At 52.1% G+C, this 19,187-nt stretch overlaps 2 protein-coding genes across 4 annotated transcripts in view; both read right to left on the reverse strand.

Moving 5' to 3' along the window:
• THOC5 (THO complex subunit 5) overlaps positions 1 to 2,806 on the reverse strand; it is a 29,042-nt gene extending 26,236 nt beyond the window's left edge. The window contains exons 1-3 of one of the 3 annotated variants that reach the window (XM_052654405.1): positions 2,710 to 2,789; positions 1,937 to 2,049; positions 965 to 1,096 (exon numbers count right to left, since the gene is read on the reverse strand). In XM_052654405.1, the coding sequence (XP_052510365.1) occupies positions 965 to 1,060 (96 nt within the window). In that variant the 5' untranslated portion in view covers positions 1,061 to 1,096; positions 1,937 to 2,049; positions 2,710 to 2,789. Of the gene's footprint in view, positions 1 to 964; positions 1,097 to 1,920; positions 2,050 to 2,709 lie in introns of all 3 variants that reach the window. The other 2 variants (XM_052654407.1, XM_052654406.1) reach the window with 2 other exon arrangements.
• A 794-nt stretch (positions 2,807 to 3,600) lies between these two features.
• Positions 3,601 to 18,946, reverse strand: NIPSNAP1 (nipsnap homolog 1). The gene is made up of 10 exons (XM_052654885.1): positions 18,849 to 18,946; positions 11,575 to 11,702; positions 11,345 to 11,390; positions 11,025 to 11,119; positions 8,850 to 8,920; positions 8,553 to 8,693; positions 8,248 to 8,279; positions 7,817 to 7,911; positions 6,542 to 6,625; positions 3,601 to 5,249 (listed from the first exon to the last, which is right to left on the reverse strand). Exons 1-10 carry the CDS (start codon positions 18,944 to 18,946, stop codon positions 5,185 to 5,187), a joined length of 855 nt encoding a protein of 284 aa, XP_052510845.1. The 3' UTR covers positions 3,601 to 5,184.
• Positions 18,947 to 19,187: the final 241 nt, after the last annotated feature.

Here is a 19,187-nt window from a genome sequence, read left to right on the forward strand (position 1 = left end):
AGACCTGGGACGATCTGGAGAAGGAATGGCTACCCACTCCAGTATTTCTGCCTGGAGAATCCCATGGACAGAGGAGCCTGGTGGAATATAACCTATGGTTGCAAGGAGTTGGCCGTGACTAAGCGAGCACGCATGCACACATATACACACATACATATACTCACACACAATGGAACAGTACCTAACGTAAGAAAGAATGTAGATCGGCAGCAATCAGGATGGACCTAGAGATTGCCATGCCCAATGAAGTAGGTCAGAAAAAGACAAATACCATATGATATCACTTATGTATGGAATCTAAACTACAACACAAAAGAACTTACAATTCACAGACACAGAGAACAGATTTGTGTTGCCACAGCGAAAGATGGATTGGGATTAGCAGATACAAACTATTATACACAGAATGGATAAAATAACAAGGTGCTACTGTATAGCACAGGAAACTATATTTAACATCCTGTTAAATCATAATGGAAAAGAAAAAATTAGTTAAGTCATAAATCAGCTTGACAGATTCAAGGATAGAGAAACAGCAAAAGAAGAACCTTGCTGACCACGAGAGCACTCAGGCCATAGAAGAGGTTCTTTGGGGACACGGTTCTGGTACCATCCCAGAAGCAGACGAGGACTGCACATCTCCAAAGACTTAGGGGCACGGTGCGGATGGACTGTCTTCATCTGACCACCAAGAAAGCTGGAGACGCACAGTATACTAGAACACTCGTTCTCTGTCCAACCACTAATCACGTCTAATATAGGCTTGTTGGTTCTTGGGATACTGCAGCCAAATCTGACATGGATACTTAAGTCTTGAAGAGCCAAGGGAATTCCAGGAACATGGTCAAGCAGAGGCCACCTGGGAGGTTGTGCCCACGACCCTCAGCTGCTGCAAACCCACAGCCAGGTGCTTGGCCCCAAGTTTCAAATTTCCCAGCAGCACAGCAGCCCCGGCTGATCTTACCTGCTCAGTGTCAGAACGAGTACGCTTCCCTTCAGCTGGAGCTCCATCACTTCGGATCACTTTGGGCTTTCGTTTTTTGCTTGATTCTGATGACATGGTTGTTTGGTAAAGTCAGGAGGGAATAGCAGAGACCTGTTAAGAGAAAGCTTTCAAGCTTTTCTGGAGTTGTAATCGGAGATTTTCCTGGAGTCAGAATACTGAAGTCTGTCTAGCAGTTCTGGCCGCTTATACTCTCGGTAAATCAAGAAAAGTCATCAACCCTCCAAAGCTCTGTAAAAAGGGGAATCATCCCTCAGTCTGTTCAAAATGAACTCGTCTTCCTCATCTCCACTGACCAAACTCCTCAGCCAGGCACATAAGCCTATTTCCAGTACTACTGACTGATCATTGTGTTCTGGACCTTCAGCTAAGCACTTTAAGGGTATGTTCTCATTTGGTTCTTAAAACAAGGATTCTCTCAGATACAAACAAGCATCTAACTTACAGGTGAGAACCCTGAGGGTCAGGAAGGTGAATGACTTGCCCAAGATCACACAGGTAGTCTGCTAAAGCTTGGATCCACCCCATGCCACAGCAGTGCTCTTGATCCATTATTGTGTCTTGTTGTCTTCCTACCAGGTCATCTGGTGATGCCCTCAACTCCCTGGTTGGCCCGAAAATTTAAAAGAACAGAACGGACATTTCACGGGGCTCTAGCATCACAAAGCATCCTCACTCTGCTACCTCTACTGACTGTCACCAGAGACCCCTGAGGTGGGAAGCCCTATCCTCCCAATCCCAGTAAATCTGTCACCAACACTTAACGAGGGAGCCAAGATCTCCTGAGAGTCCAGTCACAGAAGCCATAAGTTGGAGTCTCAACTCCTCCATCTCAGGACTATGAGTTCTGACACAAGTCACTTCCTTTTTCTCTGCATCTGTTTCCTCATAGATCAAATGAGAACAGCAGTCCCTACCTCCAGCAGTCCCTACCTCCAGGGTGGTGGTGGACATTAAAGCTGGAGGCGTTGCACTGGGGAAGGCAATGAAGATGATCTGGGAGCTGGGCTTCAAATGGTGCCCCAGTGGTTAATAATTTTGAATACCTATGGAGAAAGTTAATTCCTGTCAGTTCTCTTTAGAAACTTCTAACTGCCTCACGGAGAACGTCTCATTTCTTTGGTTGGCCTTTAACACCTACAAATGCCAATGTCCCTTTGTTAAGGAAAAGACTCTATCTCAGATCCTTAGACACCTGAAATCCAGTCACAGTCACTAATTTTTCATGTTCAATACATTAATCCTTTTTTATCATTACATCCTGCATAGGACAGTGAAAGAAGTGTTCTATTTGTGGTAGAGATTAAAATTTTTCTTTCAAAGTAAATTTAAATTTAAAAAATGACTCAGTTAAAAATTAATGTTAATTTTCCACAGAGAAGGGGCCCAAAAGGCGTTAAGTGTGGGAAATTCTGACTTCGACAGCACAGTCAAGAGTGCCTGGCACAGACAAGCGCATAAGACAAGTGAGCTGCGGGCACCACCACCTTCAGGGTCGTTTTCTAGAGGCTGCACTGTGGGGCCTGACGATGCTGCGGCCGACATTCTCCACAGGAGGAAACTGAGGCCGCGGCGCCGAGAGGCCCGGGTCCCTTGGGAATGACGGCGGAGCACCGGGGTTAGACCCGAGCCCGGGCACGTCCTCGCGCGGCCCACTCCCCAGTTCCAGCGCGCCCGGCCCCACCCCGCCCCGGCCCCCTCCTCACCACACGGCGCCCCGACGCGTCCCGGAGAGCGTGCCACTTCCGGCGTCGGGGACTCTGTGGCTTGCGCACCATAGAGAAGCAGAAGGAAGGAGCGCCCGACCGGAAGTCTTCTGTGGAGGCCGGAAGCAGAGCGCGAAGGATCCCTACGCAGCCGGCGGGCGGTGCAGACAGACGGCTGCTGGGCTGTAAGGGGACAAGGTGGTGGCGGCAACTGGGTTGTCTGGGCGGGTCCCAGCCGGCCATCCGCCTCACGTTACCCACTGAAACCAGGAAACCGAGGCTCTAAGGGCAGACTTGCATTTTGAACTTTTTAAGTTCAGATAAGGGCTCGTTCATTCTGTCCCCAGCACCTAAAGCAATGCCCCGCAACTAGTAGGCGCTCTGCCAAGTATTTGTCAAATGAATTTGTCGTGTGCCCAAGATAACACAAGAATGTAGTAGTGCCATGATCTGGACATTTGTGAATTTGCTTCCCTAACCTGGATTCTTACTACTGTCATAGTTACGGTAGAACATCCCACAATAGCGAGGACAGCAAGTTGGGGAGGCCATTAACCCCATCTTAACCTGCCCTTTCCCCCCATTTTTGGCTCGATTTGACCAAGGCAAATCTAATGCAGCATTTGACAGCTTCAAGTATTTTCTACTCCTGGTATGAATCGCACAGATGGGGTTCAGTACGTTCTACTTATCTGAAGGTAGAAACCGAATCCCTGGTTATGCTGTACAGTTCTGCCCTAGCGAGAGGCCCTCCCCAACAGAATCTCAGAGAACACAATACCCATCAGTGGGGCAGATAAGCCAGGTGGACCTGAGAAGCTGGCCCTGCCTGAGGGGTCACCTGCCAAATTTCCTTGTAGATGAAGAAAAGACATCATGGTTTATAGTAAATATTTAATTGGTTCCATCAGCAACTCCAGCACAAGTTTTCCTGAAAGGGAGGCAGAATCAAGCTACCCAGAGGTTTGTGAGGTGTGAGGATCACTGAGAAGGCCTCCAAAGTCACTGACCCCACTCCACACACCCGATGGCCCAGGAGAATGAGGGTAGGGCTGATAGACTGTGAAGAGGGAGAAAAGGAATTCGGGGTGAGGGAAATACAAGACCTAGCCCGTAGCTCTGCCAGTAGGAGAGCAGTTGGGAGAGCAGGAGCCTCTCTCTACACAGAAGGGCTGAACAGCTCATTCAGATCTCAACCTCTGTGTGGGGAGAATGAAGTGCATCTCTCTTCAGCAGTCCTGTATTAGAAGCCCCTCCCCAAGTGGTCTTGTGTCACCTCTGTCTTCCCCATTCTGTATTCCAAATTCTTCAGTTCATCCAAGTTCTAAGTTCTACCTTCTGGGTTCCTGTTCCATTATGTTTCCCTCCTGCAGATTCTTCTCAGCTCCCATTCCTTTTCTCAGCCTTTCTGGGTGGAATATGTGGACATCCTGCCAACTTAGCTAATTTGAGGGCTTTCCCTTTTGCTTCTTGAGGCAGTTCTAGGCTTTTTTCCAGCAGGAGGGTCTTGGCTCAGACTGTCCAGCAAGTGGGTGGCCCAGTGGAGTACAGGGAATTCCTGAGAGCCTGGCCTGGCCTAACCTCCTCCCAGACCACCTTTAATCACTGGACACACTACCTTTTGTGCAACTTAAGCTAAACTGAGGGTTTCCAGGGTGATGATTATGAACTGGTGACCTTGAGATGGGAAATCTTAGGAGGAACCTAGACAGCATATTAAAATGCAGAGACATTACTTTACTAACAAAAGTCTGTCTAGTCAAGGCTATGGTTTTTCCAGTAGTCATGTATGGATGTGAGAGTTGGACTATAAAGAAAGCTGAGCGCCGAAGAATTGATGCTTTTGAACTGTGGTGTTGGAGAAGACACTTGAGAGTCCCTTGGACTGCAGGGGGATCCAACCAGTCCATCCTAAAGGAGATCAGTCCTGGGTATTCATTGGAAGGACTGATGAAGCTGAAACTCCAGTACTTTGGCCACCTGATGTGAAGAGCTGACTCATCTGAAAAGACCCTAATGCTGGGAAAGATTGAGGGCAGGAGGACAAGGGGACAACAGAGGATGAGATGGTTGGATGGCATCACTCACTCAATAGACATGAGTTTGGGTAAACTGCGCGAGTTGGTGATGGACAGGGAGGCCTGGGTTGCAAAGTGTCGGACACGACTGAGTGACTGAACTGAAATGAACTGAGGAGGAAATGTGAGAAGACATAAAAGGTTGATGTTCCATTCAGAGAAATTAAAAACTGCTTCCTGCACAGGGGAAAGAGTGGGCAGGGAAGGTGGGAAGGGTCTGGGCAGGGCTGCAAGTCTCCATAACCCCATCATCCTTCAGCTCCCCCTTGTCTGACCTGAGCACTAACCCCCTAGAGTCCACAGGGTAGGAGAGAAAACCAAGACAGCAGAACTGGGAGCTCCTCTGTCCATGGCTACCCTGAAGGAGAGGGGGGAGGAGATGGAGGCAGCGGCAGCATCACTGGAGAGGTGAGATCTTCAAAGGGATCATGATCCGAGACTCCATGTGTCGCACCAGGGGGACTGCAGAGAGAGAGGCAGAGATCATGAAGGGGCTGGAGGTGAGCCAACCCCTGCAAACTGTCCCTTGAAGGAGGAGGAGGAAGCCTGGGATGCTGAGATAGCTAAAGCCTCCCGCTCTCCTGGAGTGGCCTATGGAGAGAGGCACATCTCCCAAGTTACAGGATATGAGGGGACTGAAGTTATGACAAAATGCAGCTTTCAAAATTTGAAGAAAATAAAAAAACGAGCATTGTTTATTAGTAAAAGCGACTTCACAGATATTATTGCTTAGGACAAAGCTAGGCAAAGAACAGGGTAGAGGGATTCAAAGGAAGAGATCAAGAAAATAATTGCACCAGAAGGGAACTGGCAGGACCCAAGCTGTGAGGGTGTCCCCCAAGGGGCTGAGGTTTGCAAAACACTGACTTAGTTCAACCGACTCATGTTACAGGTGGGGACGCTGTAGTCCAGAGAGGGTCAGTCAGCCAAGGTAACCCAGGTGGTCAGACTCTTCCTGCTCAGCACTGTTAAACTTGACCATGCTTCCAAATTTCCTACAGTTCTCGTTCAAGTGCAGATCCTGATTCAGTGTGTGTGTGGGGGGGGGGGGGGGTGTTGAGAATGGGCATTTCTAATAAGCTTTCAGGGGAGGATGACACTGTCATCTGGGACCACACTGAGAAGAATGAGGCTCCAGCTAACTCACCAGGAGATGCATTTACCAGCTGGTAAGTGTGCAAGCTCAACTGTAAGTGCCTTCAGGAGAAAACAGGCCCATGTTCTTTCTGCACTTCCTGATCCCCTCCCACCAGAAGTCCGCACACAGTGAGCGCTCAATCAGCATGTACTGATTCCAGGTGGTTCTCAAGAGGCCCAGCAAAGGGGCAAATGCCATAAGCAAAAAACGTGCTTGAAAAAACTGTGCTTCCTCTGTGCTGGAAGTCTGGGCTACAATTTTATAAATTAGCTCCTGGAACCCTCCCTCCAGTCCTTCGAGGGAGGCACCATCACCATCGCCATCTTACAGGCAGAAAAAGTATCAGTGAGGTGAAGGTGAAGGTTGCACTGTGTGGTCAACCACAACACTTCTCTGAGGCAGAGACCACCTGGCTGGGTTACTGCCCCTTCGAGAACTCACCTAGGACAGCCTGCAATCTGTAGAGCATGCCACCAGGACAGGAACCTATGAACTCACTGTCCTGAAAGTGAGTTCCCCATCAGGAGAGGTAATCAAGTGAGGCTAGATCTCCTTACAGAGGGGATTCCATTCTCAGATGGAGCTCTTGGCAGATGACTTCCGAAGAGGTGCTCACCTGTGTAGTAGACATTTTCGTCCCAGCCCCTCTTCCTCCAGGCAGCGTTTCTGGTCTCCTCCCGAGACTGCAGGTCTTTATAGGCTGTGGGATAAGGCTTGGGCTCGTTTCTGGGGCACAGAGGACCTGAGCCTATACCCAGCACGAGGCCCTCCTCCCATTGCCCCAAACCCTGCCCTGCTATCTCTTCCTCCCTGGATGCTTTTGCTGTCTGCTTTGACAGTCAGAACATTTGCTGACAACTCCCAAATGTATATCTCCAGCCCAGAACTCTCCCTCAGGTTCTAGACTCAAATATCCAGTGTCCACCTGACCTATCCACTTGACAATGTACCCGCTGTCCACTTAGATGTGTCTGTGATTGAAAGGTAATACTTCCAAGGACCAAATGTACACTCCTGACCCCTCCAACCTGCTCCTCCAGGGGTCTCACTAAGCAACACACACCTGCTCAAGCAGGAGTCCGGGAGTCCTAGAGTCTGCTGTCTTTCCCCGCCCCACGCAGAGAATTCATCCACCAGTCCCATTAGCTCCACCTCCAGACCAGTGAATCTGTGGGCCTCTCAGCATCTTCACTGCCCAGGCTGGCATCCTCTCCCACCCAAGCTAGTGTAGCCATCTCCTGATGCCCTACATCCTCTTTTGCTCCCCTACAAAGTGCTCTTAACATAGCACATGGCAGCCAGAGCAATCATTAGAACGCAAGCTAGGTCATATCACACTGCTTAAAACGCTGCAGCAGTCTCCCACTGCATTTAGAATATGTCCCAGCTCATCTTCATGGCCTGCAAGACCCAGTGCAATCTGGCCAATCCCCATCTTCCCACTCTCTTCCCCACTCCCTCCACCCTGGGCTCCTATGCATGCCTCAAAACCCTGAAGGCCTTTCCCTGCCACAGGGCCTTTGCATGTGTTGTTCTACTTGGAACACCGTTCTCTGACAGTTTGCAGCTGACTCGTCATTCTGTAGCTAAGCTTACATTTCACCTCCTTAGAAAGACGTTCTGGTCTATTCAAGCCAATGAAGCTTTCCATGTCTGTCTTCATTATTTCTCCCTGTCCCTTGATGATTTGTAAAAATCCGCAATTATCCTTCTTGTTAGTTTCTGTCTGAGGTGGTGTCTCCCTCTGCTAGAACGTAAGCTCCACAGGGACACTGATGTACTCGCAGTGTCGACGCAGAGTGACAGTGGAGAGAGGAGGGGGCCACGGAGGGCTCGTGGCGGGTCCCCGAGGAGGGGGCCACGGAGGGCTCGTGGCGGGTCCCCAGCCTACCCCAGAGATGGTGCACGACGTAGAGCTCTCCTATCTGTGAGAAGAAGCCGCCCACTGCCTCCTGGTTCTCCTGCCGGTACTTGATGGCCCGAGCCCTGGGGACGGCAGAAGAGTGTGGGGCCAAGGCCCGGGCGGGTGCAAAGGGCCCTCTGCGGGGACCCCAGGCTGGTTTCTCAGTCACGCATCGAGGGAGGAGCCCGGGGTAGAGCCCTCGGCTCTCAGAGCCGATCAGGGACTTGGGTGACGGAGGTGCGGCTGCCGGCTGTGTGTTCCACCCCAATGGTCTGGAGGATCCTCACCCCCTTGGTTGGATCGTCGCCTGCTCCTGGAGCCACGAGGCACAGAGGATGCCGTGTTCTCTGCCACAGCACCCGGAAAAGGAGGCCCAGCAGGTGATCAGGGGCCCCCAACTCCCTGGCACGACCACTCACCAGTTGTTCCCCCACTCGATCATGGTTCCCGGCTGAAAGAGAACCAGAGCAGAGGGGGGATGAGCCCCTACCTGGGACTTCAAGCCTCACTGTTGGGTGGAGCTGGCAAACTGTCTCTCCAGCTCCAGGGGCCGCCTGGCCTCCTTCAGGGGCCCTGACTCACACCTGAGCGTGCATGTATGCACACGTGCGTACACACCTCTTCTGAGGCCAGAAGCCCCAGTCCAGGCGCTGGGGCACTGGGCCCACCCCCCACCTCTCAGGGTCCCTGGACAGCACACTGCTGCAGGGAAGGGGGGAGGCACCTTGAGCTTGTATGTCCTCAGCTCGTAGATGTTGGGGCCGGCTCTAGGCTGTGGCTCGTTCCAGAAGCTGAACTCAAGGAGCAGCTGGTTTCTCCTGGAGAGCAGCATCTGGCTCCGCTCCTTTCGGAATTCCAGGTACTCCTGCGGGCGGGGTGGGGCTAGGCGAGCTGGGCACAGCAGCCAGGAAGTGCCCCACCCCCTAGCGGTGTGCCCCAGGGAGTGGTGGAGGCAGCCCCCAACAGAGGGCTGAGTCAGAACCAGCATCCGGAGAGGTGTGCCGAGTGGATGCCCACGTACCTTATTGTTCTTGAGCTTGTTCATGCAGTCCATGAGGGCTGGGTAGCCCCCTGAGAATCGCCATAGGTGTACTGTTTGTGGGGACAGGGAGGAAGGCACAGGTCAGGGGGCTGCGGGGACCCTGCCCTGCTCTGCCCCCACCAAGCTCCATGTGTATGTAATGGGAGGAGCCTCCAGCCAGTTCTCTGTAGCATCAAGACTCTCTGAGTTCCTCTGCCTTGCCAGGGGCAGTGCTGGGCAGGGGAAACCCCAGACACAAGCCTAGGAGACTAGGGTTTGAGCTGCAGCTCTGCCAAGTGGCCTTTGACCCCTCTAGGCCTCAATGTCCCCATTTTGAGAATAATGCACCCAACCAATCTTCCTTAAAGAGCAACAAGAGGATCAGAGTGAACTTGTACCCTAGGAGCTGCGGCATGTGTAAAGCTGACCTCATAGCAGGTCTGTGAGGGGTAGGCTGGGTCAAAGGAAGGGGCGGGTAGGCTGAGATGGATTATTCCAAGACAGTGAATTGAAAATGAAGCCAAGGAACAGAACAGCACATGCGGTATGCTACCACGTGTGTTTCAGCAGGGAGGGACATATCCAGAGATGCTGGGCTGTGCACCGTCTCTCAACGGAGACCCGAGAGACTGTGACAGGAGCTGCCCTGGGGCCAGAGAACTGAGGCTTCGGGATCTCGAGCAGGAGGAAGGCTTACTTTCCAATGAAAATTCTTTGCGCCATTTGCATTTTTTTTTAATCACAGCCTCTGTACTGGGTTCTTACAAATTCATTAAAATGTGGATTCCTCAGGAAGTCTGCTCCCCACCTGATTCTACAAGATGCACAACCCTTCAAGACACCCAAAATATAGACATGCTTTAAAATTCAAGTTCCCATTACTCAAAGTTCATTTCTCAATTAGCAAATACTTAGGAGAACCCAAGTACTGCAGAAACTGATTAAGTTGTACCTTAAAATGGGAAAACTGTAAGGGGTGCAATGGAAGACAGTTGGCTTTTTCTTACCCCACTATCAATGTGCTGATGATTGCTGAAACAGAATAAATGATTAAGAGAATCTACCTAACTGCAGATCACAGATTAAAAAAAAAAAAACTATTATTAGGGCAACTGAAGGATGAGATAGGTTGGCTTGTGAGATAGTGAGCTCCCCATTGCTGGGAGTGTTTAAGGGAAGCATAGAGGACCTTCTATCAGGGCCAGAGGAGCCCCCTGTGCTATCTGCAGTCTAATCAGTACTGTCTGAAAGGACTCTCTACTCTGATGGAAAAGTTCTACAGCTGTGCCCACCAAGATGGTAGCCATGAGTCACATATTTCTATCAATGGGCACTTGAAATGTGGCTTCTGTTGACTGGGGAACTGAATTTTTCTTTTTATTTAACTTTACCCAATTTAAATTTAAATAGCTGCATGTGGTTAGTGGTTACCGCCCGGGACAGCACAGATCTAAACGCCAAGGCCCCTCGGAGTGGCTGGGACGCTGTGAGTGAACCAAATTCATGTGTAGGTCCTCACAGCTGGTGCCAACCGACATGGGATGAGGCCTGCTGGGGGTATTCCTGAAGCTGCACGGAACCAGCTCAGACAAGAGGCCCTGTTCATTCTATAAATATGTACAGCCTCCTGGGGATTCTGTGGTGAAGAAAGACAGGCAGGGGCCCTGCCCGCTGGGAGGCAGACACAACAGGGCACATGGTCTAGGCTGTGGAGAGGCAAGTCCTGGGGGCTGGGGAGACAGGAGAGCTGCCTCACCCAGCTCGGGTGGAGGGAATCAGGGGAGGCCTCCAGGAGGAGGTGATGTCTACACCGAAATAAAAGGTGAGTAGAGGAGTGAGCCAAGAAAAGGAGGCCAGGGAGAAAGAGCTTCAGGCTGATGAAATGAAACAGGGGGAACAACAGCCTGGAACTAGAGGGAAAACCTGTCCACTTGAAGAACGGAAAGGAGTCTGGGGTGGGATGGTGCGGTGAGCAGTTAGACGTGGCGAGAGGAGACCTGAGGCAGGGCAGGGAAGGGCTCAAGAGCCTTGTGGGCCACCCCAAGGGCCGAGGGAGCCATCACAGATGTGAGCAGGGGAGGAAGCCCATGAGCACTGCGCAGAGAAGGACCCCTCTGGGCACCGCTGTGCGGGGGCATGGAGGGCAGCCATCTGTGCTGGGGGTGGGCAGCTCACCTGCCTGGTCCTGCTCCCCGTACCACGTGTTCCAGTTGCCCACGAGCGAGCAGGGGTAGTCCTCATCCAGGTGCAGCTTGGGCAACACTGCCTCCCTGTGCGTGGGGGGGCGTCACAGAGAAGGGGGAGGGCTCACACCAGCCCCCAGAGCCCCTGGGATAAGGCTTCCAACTCAGGCCCTCAGGACGCTAACATGCAGAGGCCGCACAGGACGTGTGGCTCTGAAACCTACAGCCCCCGGATTTGTGCACGGAGAACAGGGCCGGGACAGAGTCCCCCATCCAGGCAGGGGCGGGGACGGGAGGGTTAGGCTCACTCACGTCAGGCTGTTGTAGGCGTCCAGACACTCGGGCTTCACATTGTGAACTGTGACAGAGGACAGAGAACAGCAGGTGAAGCGACGGGAGGGGGTGTGGGAAGCTGGGATGGGGTAGCCCCACAGTGCCTGGGCTCCCAGCACAGCTCAGATGTCCCAGACCCTCTTCAAGTCCCCAGCAGGAGCCTCACAGGCCTCCGGGAAGGCAGGTCGGCTGACTCAGCAGCCACTCACACTGGATCTTATAGAGGTTGCTGGTCTCCTTCTTGGACAGCAGCGTGGAGTGGGCGTCCTTCCGGGGGTCCACCTTGTGTACGAAGAGGGACCGGAACCAGCTGCCTTCATTGTCCTTGGAATAGAAGCTGCGGGACAGAGGAGTTCAAGGGGGACCTGCTTCCATCTGCCCAGACACCATGCTTCCTAAGGCTGGTGACCCACTTTTCTGGGAATGGGGCCACGGAATCCCATGGCAGCTCCAGCGGATTTCATGTCATTGGAGCCAGCCACGGGGATCCTGGCTGCCCAGTTCGCTTCTTGAAACTCTGCAGAGCCTCAGGAGGCCACGAGAGGCAGCCCCACCTCCCGCCTCTCTCTCCAGCCTCCTTGCCTCCCCTTCACCCCCTTCCAAGAGGTCCAACACTTGGACCCTGCAACTGTATCCCTTGCCAAAAGGGTGAACCCCAAACACATCTGGCCTGGTGTCTAAAACCTGTGACAGCCCAACCTACGCTGGCAGCCCTGCTCCGGTCCACCCCCGACCTGTACATCCTGCTCTCCAGGTGCGCCTCTCCCTGAACACACCAGATTCTTTCACTCTGCACTTTCTTTGCAATTTCTGTCCCCTCTGACGAGAAGCCTGCACCCACGGTCCTCCCCAGTGCTCACACTACACCTGGCCCGTGCCTGATGCAGCCCCACAAATGGAGCGCCCGAGACACACGTGCTCTGTCCTTGAGCAGGTCTCAGTCCGCTGAAAGAAGTGGACCTTGGAACACAGTTACAGCCAGAGATCTCTGGGAGAGCCCAGATGAGTGAGCCTGATCTTGGCCCCTGGAAGTCTGGGTGAGCTCTCCGATGAAGGTGATCTGGCCAGTTTCCAAATCTCCAGGGCTGATTTGGCAGATAAAGGCAGATAGAGGGGGTCAAAGGCATCAGAAGGCAAGATTCATTCATTCATTCAGCCAACACTTAATTGACAAATACCTGCCCTGTGCATGTGGCTGAATGAATAAATGACATGCCTTGTTCAGAGCAGGGGGACCAAGCACCAGGTCCTGCCAGATCATAACTGCACTCCCCCACACACAACATCCCAGCCGGCTGGGGTTATGTTTGGGCTGCCAGAGGTGGTAAATCATTTTACTTAGCAGCAGCGATGAGGCTTGTAGCCAGGCCTGAAATACCAGCCTCCTGCTAGATGAGTTCCAGCCCAGGAGCCTGGCTGTGGGGGCCCCATCAGCAAGTTCTCTTCTTTTTCGAGCCTTTCCTATGGCTAGAATAAATGTCTTGCAAATCAAAGTATTGCTTTTCTCCAAAATCTGGATTGAGCACTGGGACTGATAAAATCTGAACAGCACCTTAAAAATGATGATATATTTGTATCAGCACAGAGGAAAGGTAAGTAAGGATTTGTTCCAAACTGGTTTTTTTTTTGTTAGTTTGTTTGGTTTTGGCCACACCAGGCGGCCTGCAGGACCCTAGTTCCTTGACCAGGGAATGAGCCCGGGTCACAGCAGTGAAAAGCATCGAGTCCTAACTAGGCCACTGGGGAACTCTCAGTCCCATGCCGTTAATACTGCTTACCTGGGAGAGGGAAGAGGAAGATGGTTAAACTTTTCGTTATTCATGAAAATTTTTTGTAAAGCTAAAAAAAAAAAAAACTTTTAAATATTTCTGAATTCATAGGCTTTCTACCATTGTGTGTGTACTGCTTCATTAAAAACAAAAAGGCACAAACTTCCCTGGTGGTCCAGTGGTTAAGACTCTGAACTTCCACTTCAAGGGGCTACGGTTTGATCCCTGGTCAGGGAACTAAGATCCCGCATACCACGCAGTCAAAAAAAAAAAAAAATCTGAAAAAGAATATATACATAAAAACTCATTATATATAAAAAGCCATTAAAAGTATATATATATATAAAGCCATATATATATAAAGCCATTCCTTTTTCCAGGGGATCTTCCTGACCCAGCGATTGAACCTGGGTCTCATGCATTGCAGGCAGATTCTTTACCATCTGAGCCACCAGGCAAACTCTACACTTCAGTGTTTTAAAATTTTTAATTAAAAAAAAAAAGGCAGTTGTCATCAGATGGCCAATGTGGTCTGTGGAAACTGGGGACCAGAGCCTCACTATGGCTAACACTGGCTGAGGAGAGCCTCTGCCAGGGACCCGTGATCAGCTTGTCAGTACGAGGATCCTGCTGAATCTACGCAACGAGAATATAACGTTAATACTATTCATATCTCCATTTTTGAGACAAGAAAATAGAAGGTCATGGGTGGGAGGGTTAAGAAACTTGTCTGAGGTCACACAGCAAACTGGGGCAGAGAGCTCTGGAAAGAGCCTAGAGCTCTCTCTTCTAAAGCCAGCTCCCCCGTCAGGTCAGGTACCAACCAGGGGAACTAGCATCAGGGAGATACTCTAAAGAAGCAGGTGTTTTTTAGCAAAGCCACTGGTGGAAGGACCTGACCTTTGGTTTGAATGTAGAGAGGCTGTGTCCCCCAGAAGGGGTGGTGACCGAGAGGACAGCAACTCCTACTCTTTGTCAACCAAGACCTTTGCTCCAGGACTGGGCCTTGAGTAATTTATTAACATCAGCATTGACCAAGATAAACAGCCAAGCGGCCAGCCCTGGAGAGAGAGCCTGGAACCTGGGTGCCGGGGAGTGTCCGGGAGCTCCCAACTCTTCCCACCTCCTCTTTCCTGCCTCCACATCTTGGTTTCCCCACGTGTCAAAAGAGCAGGGCGGCGCAGCCTATCTCCAAAGACCTTTTCTGCAGGTTCCAAGAAGATCCCAGAGAAGGGTCTGAACTTGAAGCTAGCATCTGTAGGTTCACATTTCAAGAGTTCAAATTTCACTTTTTCAGTGAAATCACAACATTCTCCTGTCCCTGAGCTCCCCAACCCTTCTCACCCTGCTCCCTATTTTTTCCACTGCTCCTTCTAACACACTGTAGAATCTGGGGGTTTGGTATGTGCCGTTTGCCGTCTCCCACTGGCAGCAGCCCCGTGTAGCCTGCGATGCTCTCTCCCTGTGCACCCCCGCTGTCTCCCCAGGGCCTGGAAGAGTGCTGGGCACGCGGCACATGCTCAGCCCACGCCGGGGGAGAGTGAAGGAGTGCGGGGGAGCTGAGACAGAGCTACATGAAAATGACGACATCGGGAGGTAGGAAAGCAGAGAGAGGGTGGACCTGGACCCCTTGTGTGGACTCAGGATGCAGGGCCCCTTTGTATCCCCCCCACCACCAGCAGAGTTACTGCTTAAGAGCACAGGTTCTGGACAAATCCAGGACTAGTCCCAGCTCAGCGACACCTCTCTGAGCCTCACTTTCCTCATCTATAAGGGCAACAGGATGTGCCTTGCAGAGAAAAGGGCAGACACAGCAGTGCAGTTAGTATCACTGTTCCTACCTAACTGATCTCCTGGCTCCCACTTGTCCTCTTTTTTCCTAACCTGCCCATCAGTCTTGTGAAGTACCATGGTTGTGATGCTATCTGTCCACCTGAAAATCTTCTATTGCTCCCTACTGCCTGTAAACCAAGGCTAGATGTTTCCACTGGCTCTAATCTATTTTGCCAAGCTTTCAAGTCAATTTCCTTTTTTCAAAAACATTTTTCTTTTTTATTTGTTTTTGGCTGCCCCACTCAGCTTGTGGGTTCTTAGCTCCCCAGCCAAGGATTGAACCCAGGCCTCCAGCAGTGGATGTGCGGAGGAAGTCCCCACTTCCCTTCTAAATTTGGTGACCACCAATCCAAGATTCCCTATCATTATCATCACCTAAGAACTTGTTAGCCGTCTATGGGGTCGCACAGAGTCGGACACGACTGAAGCGACTTAGCAGCAGCAGCAAGAACTTGTTAAAGTTTTTCCAGCTCCACCCAGAACCACTGCAACAGAAACTTCCGGGGGCGGGTATAGCAATCTGGGTTTTAACAAGTCTGCCAGGGGATTCTGACCCACACTCAGGCTTAAGGATCACTGCTCTAAGGTAGTCCCAATTTCTTTCTTTTTTCATGTAATCTCAGTAAATTATCCCACAAACACCAAAGATTCTGCTATCTAAACTATATTAAGAATGCCCCTTAGGCCTAGAAAAACCAGTTCAACCCCTTCCATAAAGACACCTCTCCTGGGACTTCCAGCAGTGCAGGGGGTGCGCGTTAGATCCCTGGTGGGTAACTAAGTTCCCACACGCTGCGTGGCCAAAAAACAAACAAAAAGCCCACCTCTCCTATTTCCCCCTCAGCCTGGAGCAGACATTCTCCACCCGCTAGGGTACCCAGCACAACACTTTTAGCCTGGGAGTTGTTCAACAAATGTCCGCCCCAGATGAGAACTTTAGAGACACACTGGCACTCTCAACAGGGATCAGCGGTCTGGTGCCACCCCGCGTGAAACCGCCCCGGAGTGTCCTGGGTTGACACACTAGGAAGCTCGGCACTAAGCATCTTCTGAAACACTCTTCTGTCTGGAGTCGGCTGGCTTTAGAAAGGGCCCATGTTTCTGTTTACTGCTCCACAAGTATGTTGTCAGGCTTCCCTGGGGGCTCAGACAGTACAGAGTCTGTCTGCAATGCAGGAGACCTGGGTTCGATCCCTGGGTTGGGAAGATCCCTGAGAAGGGAATGACTACCCATTCCAGTATTCTTGCCTGGAAATTCCATGGACAGAGGAGCCTGGTGGGCTACAGTCCATGGGGTCACAAAAAGCTGGACATGACTGAGTGACACACACACACACACACACACACACACACATGCACAATAATGTCTTTAGAAGAAATACAGGAAGAACTTAAGTCCTTTTAACAACAGGACTACTATGTAGCAGCAACAACTGCTGCGTATTGAGCGCTTACTATGTGCTGAGAACTGAGCTTCACAGTATGTTTTTGAGAAAAATGAGGCTCAAAAACAAACAAAACCAAAAACAAAATAGAGAAAAATGAGGCCCAGAGATGTACCAGGCCTTATTCAAGGACAATTAACCAATGGCCAAAAGGATTCCAATCCAGGTCCATCTGACTTCAAAGCCCACACTGTGCTTGAACTCCAGGAGCCCCACTCTGAGCTCAAGAGGCCAGAGGGGCCCCCTAAGGGACTCCAGAGAGATGAGGGCAGACAGAGATTGGCAGGAGGGGATGCTCCCACGTATCCAAGGTGGGAACCAGGGCACAGGTAACTTCGCAGCAGTCCTTGAGAGACTTGATAAGTATGAATCCAAGCACGTTCACAGCAATCCTGCAAAACACACCTGGCAGGGACCTCCAATCCTACTTCAGAGAGAAGGAAACCAAGGGCCCTAGAGGTTCAGCACCTTGTCCAAGATTACAGAGCAGCAGGCTGCCTACACGGCCTACGTTCCTCCTGTGGTCTCTTGATGTTCTGGCTCTACCACCAACCAGTTCTGTAAGGCTAGAGAAGTGAGGTCCTGCCCCCAGCTTGGATTTCCTCATCTGGAAAATGAGGGCATCATAGAACATGACCTTCCCAAAGCCCCTTCAGCCCTGACATTATAAGGGACTCGTGAAGACATTGCTTGAGACATAGGCCTGGGCAAGGGGCAACATTTGTTGCAAGTTCACCAAGCGCTGGGTACCTTACACAGGACTGCTAATCCTCAACAACTCTGTGAAATCATTCTACTTTCTCACCCCCATTTTACAGATGAGGAATCTGAGACTTCAAGAGGCCAAATAATTCATGCAAGATCACCTCACTGAAAAAGGCTGAGTTGGGTGTGTAGGTGCCAGGCAAACTCTAGGTTCTCTCCATGTCATGAGCTTTCTCCCCAATTACTGAGCTGTCAAACTAATCAATCCTAAAGGAAATCAACCCTGAATATTCATTGGAAGGATTGATGCTAAAGCTGAAGCTCCAATACTTTGGCCGCCTGATGTGAAGAGCTGACTCACTGGAAAAGACCCTGATGCTGGGAAGAATTGAGGGCCGGAGGAGAAGGGGGTGACAGAGAATGAGATGGCTGGATGGCATCACTTACTCAATGAATATGAGTTTGAGCAAACTCTGGGAGATAGTGTAGGACAGGGAGGCCTGACGTCCCGCAGTCCATGGGGTCTCAGAGTCGTGCACAACTTAGCGACTGAACAATAACAACAGGGTGGGTGGGGAAGCTGGAGAAGGAAATGGCGACCCACTCCAGTATTCTTGCCTGGATAACCCCATGACCAGAGGAGCCTGGCGGGCTATAAACCAAGGGGTCGCAACAGAGTTGGACACAACTTAGCAACTGAACAACGGGGTGAGGGCACGCGCCTGGCTCCTCTTCTCCAGCCTCCTGACCCCACTTCACAACATTCTGTAGCGTCTCACAACAAAGTCTAACAGAACTCACAGCTTCACACCCAGGCTGCTGGGCAGGACAGACCCCTGCCTCCTTTCCACAGGTCGGGGGACAGGTGTCCTCACTTCTTTGGCAAATGTTCCTGAGCACACGCTGTCCTGAGCCCTGAGCCAAGGGCTGGGGAAACAAAAAGATGAGGGGATGGTCCAGTGGGAGGGACAGGTAACTGTGTAGAGGGTGGGAAGAGCAGAGATGGGGGAAGAAGAGGGAGCCAGAGGGAGGAGGGCGGGGCGCCCAGGGCCAGGCAGGGAGGCCCAGAGGAGGGACCAAACAAAAGAGCAGGCTCTGGGCCGGGTCCAACCAGCCTCCCTCCCCCAGAAGGCCACCAGCTGTGGCGCAAGGACCACAAGGGTGTCAGGAGGCCTGGGTCCAGACTCGGTGCTGCCACAGGACGGCAGGGGGAGTGACCTTGGGAACTCCCACCCTTTCTCAGGCTTCCTTTGCTCCCCTTGCACTGTTTATGGTTGGGAAGCCAAGGGTCTGTGCAGCCACGGCCCTTAGCAATCTCCATTGCTCCCCAAACCTCTGACCCCCGGAACCAACCGAGGGAGGAGCTGCCTGTCGTAGAAGTCCCCGGGGTGCCCATCTCACAGTCACCGCAAAGGCCAGGGAAAAGGCCACTGCTCCCGCCCTCAGCCAGCTCCCACTCCCCACGGCCCAGGGCCTGCCCCTCCCATTCACCCTGTCCTTCGGTCTCTGCCCAGAGCCAAGTACCCAGCAGAACAAAGACGCTGCGCCCACCTTTCCCACCTCCCCCATTCTTTGCCCAGACCTCCTCCTCAGGCTTAGAGATTCGCCCTCGGCCTCTAACCATTAGACTGCAAGCCTGAGTCTCTGCCCATCCCCCAGGCCCAGACCCTGGCTCTCACTCTTGCAGCCCCCAGGCGCACCGCTCCGCCCCAGGCCCAGCCCGGTTCTTACCGCGCCGCAGCCACAGCCGCAACGTCCCTGGGGCCCGACCCCGGGCCCCCCAGCAGCCGCCGCGCCGCCGCAGAGATGCTGCACAGACGCGGAGCCATGTTGGAGCGGTGCAGGTTGGAGGGAGGCCCCGCCCCCGAACCCGGCAGCGGAGGCGGGACTCGGGTAAGCCCCGCCCCACCGGCTCGCCCGCCTCCCTCGCCAGCCGGGCAGGTGGGCGTTGTCCCCTCTCTTCCCGCAACGCAGATGCAGGGCAGAGGTCCGGTTTCTATTCCTTAAGCCTCTGCAGCTCTGATACAGACTTGCTCTGTGGCCTGGAGCAAACCCTTCGCCCAGTCTGCG

This window comes from Budorcas taxicolor, chromosome 17 (assembly GCF_023091745.1).
Source record: "Budorcas taxicolor isolate Tak-1 chromosome 17, Takin1.1, whole genome shotgun sequence".
Classification (NCBI taxonomy): Eukaryota; Metazoa; Chordata; class Mammalia; order Artiodactyla; family Bovidae; genus Budorcas; species Budorcas taxicolor.